The sequence below is a fragment of the Vicia villosa genome, linkage group LG5 (assembly GCF_029867415.1).
Source record: "Vicia villosa cultivar HV-30 ecotype Madison, WI linkage group LG5, Vvil1.0, whole genome shotgun sequence".
NCBI lineage: Eukaryota > Viridiplantae > Streptophyta > Magnoliopsida > Fabales > Fabaceae > Vicia > Vicia villosa.
This window is the reverse complement of record NC_081184.1, coordinates 19630592-19631957: the sequence shown is the minus strand read 5'-3', so window position 1 is coordinate 19631957 and position 1366 is coordinate 19630592. Positions and strand designations below refer to the sequence as shown.

The 1366-nt window shown below is 40.2% G+C and overlaps 1 protein-coding gene across 1 annotated transcript; it reads right to left on the bottom strand.

Moving 5' to 3' along the window:
* Positions 1-415: 415 nt before the first annotated feature.
* LOC131604330 (uncharacterized) lies at positions 416-1159 on the bottom strand. Its single transcript, XM_058876775.1, has 2 exons — positions 711-1159; positions 416-641 (listed from the first exon to the last, which is right to left on the bottom strand). The coding sequence occupies exons 1-2, from the start codon at positions 1157-1159 to the stop codon at positions 416-418; spliced, it is 675 nt and encodes a 224-aa protein (XP_058732758.1).
* Positions 1160-1366: the final 207 nt, after the last annotated feature.

Here is a 1366-nt window from a genome sequence, read left to right as displayed (position 1 = left end):
TTTCAAGATTCTTTATGGCCGCATCCGTACTCTTTTGGCTCGCAATTGACAATTGCATGAATTGGCTAAGAGTATCCTCCATTGAAAGCTTTGTTTGTTGAGGTTGTTGATTGTAACCACCTTGATAAGGATTTTGACGATTCGAAGGACCCGAATACGGTCTCCATCCTTGTTGATAACCTTGATTACCTCTTTGTTGGTAACCTTGGTTATTTTGGTAAGGTTGTTGTCGTCGTCCACCATAGCCTTGATTAGGATTTGAAACATAATTCACTTCTTTGTTGGGTGGAGGACAAAAACCAGTTTGATGATCACCCCTACACAATTCACAACACATCACTTGTTGATTTTTAGTAGGGACCTCATACATCTCCTTAAGTTGTTGAAGTAGTTTCAACATTTGTTGAGTAAGCAATTAGACTTGTTGTGTCAATAACTTGTTTTGGGAAAGTATTGCATTATTCATGTTTAACTCAAGAACTCCCGGCTTTCTTTGTAATGTACTACAATTGTGTTGCCCTTGATGATAATTCAAGGCCATTCTATCAATGAAAGCAACTGCTTCTTCAGCACTCTTTGACATCAAAGACCCACCCGCGGTAGCATCTAAAAGTGTTTTCGGTTGTGGTTGAAGTCCATTTCTAAAGATATGGATTTGAGTCAATTAATCAAATCCATGCCCATTGCATTTTCAAACCATAGATTTGAACCTCTCCCACGCTTCATTGAGAGCCTCACTTTGACCTTGTGAGAACGCAGAGATGGAAGTTTTCGCTTCCAAGAACCTATTATGTGGAAAGAACCGATCAAGAAATTTCTCCTCCAACTCATTCCAGCTAGTCATGACATTGTTTGGTTGATCAAGATACCATTCCTTAGCTTTTCCTATCAAGGAATAAGGAAATAGTCTCTTGAAAACCTGTTCTTCTTCGGCCTCTAGAGCAGCAATGGTTCCGCCGATCTCATAAAACTTCGTGAGATGAGTGAAAGGATTTTCGTGATCAAGTCCCGTGAAAGGATTTTGATATAACAATTGAAGTAACCCTGTTTTCATCTCGGATTTCCTTCCATTGTTTTGATCACGATCAAATTGAGCATTCGATCGAGGGGTATTAACAAAAGGCCCTCGAGGTGGAACATTAGAGATTTCTCCTGCCATTTCTCCCTCAACTAAGTTTTAAACCGGAGTTGAAGAAGAAGAAAAAGCTTCTTGTTGTTGTCTTCTTTCCCTATCTAGTTGTCTCCGTCTGCGAGTCTTGCTATTCGGTCTACGCGCAGTCCTCTCAATCTCAGGATCAAAAAGGAGTTGATCTGGAGGTACACGTCCTCGCATAAACTGTGTTCTGAAAAGCTAACCAAGCAAATT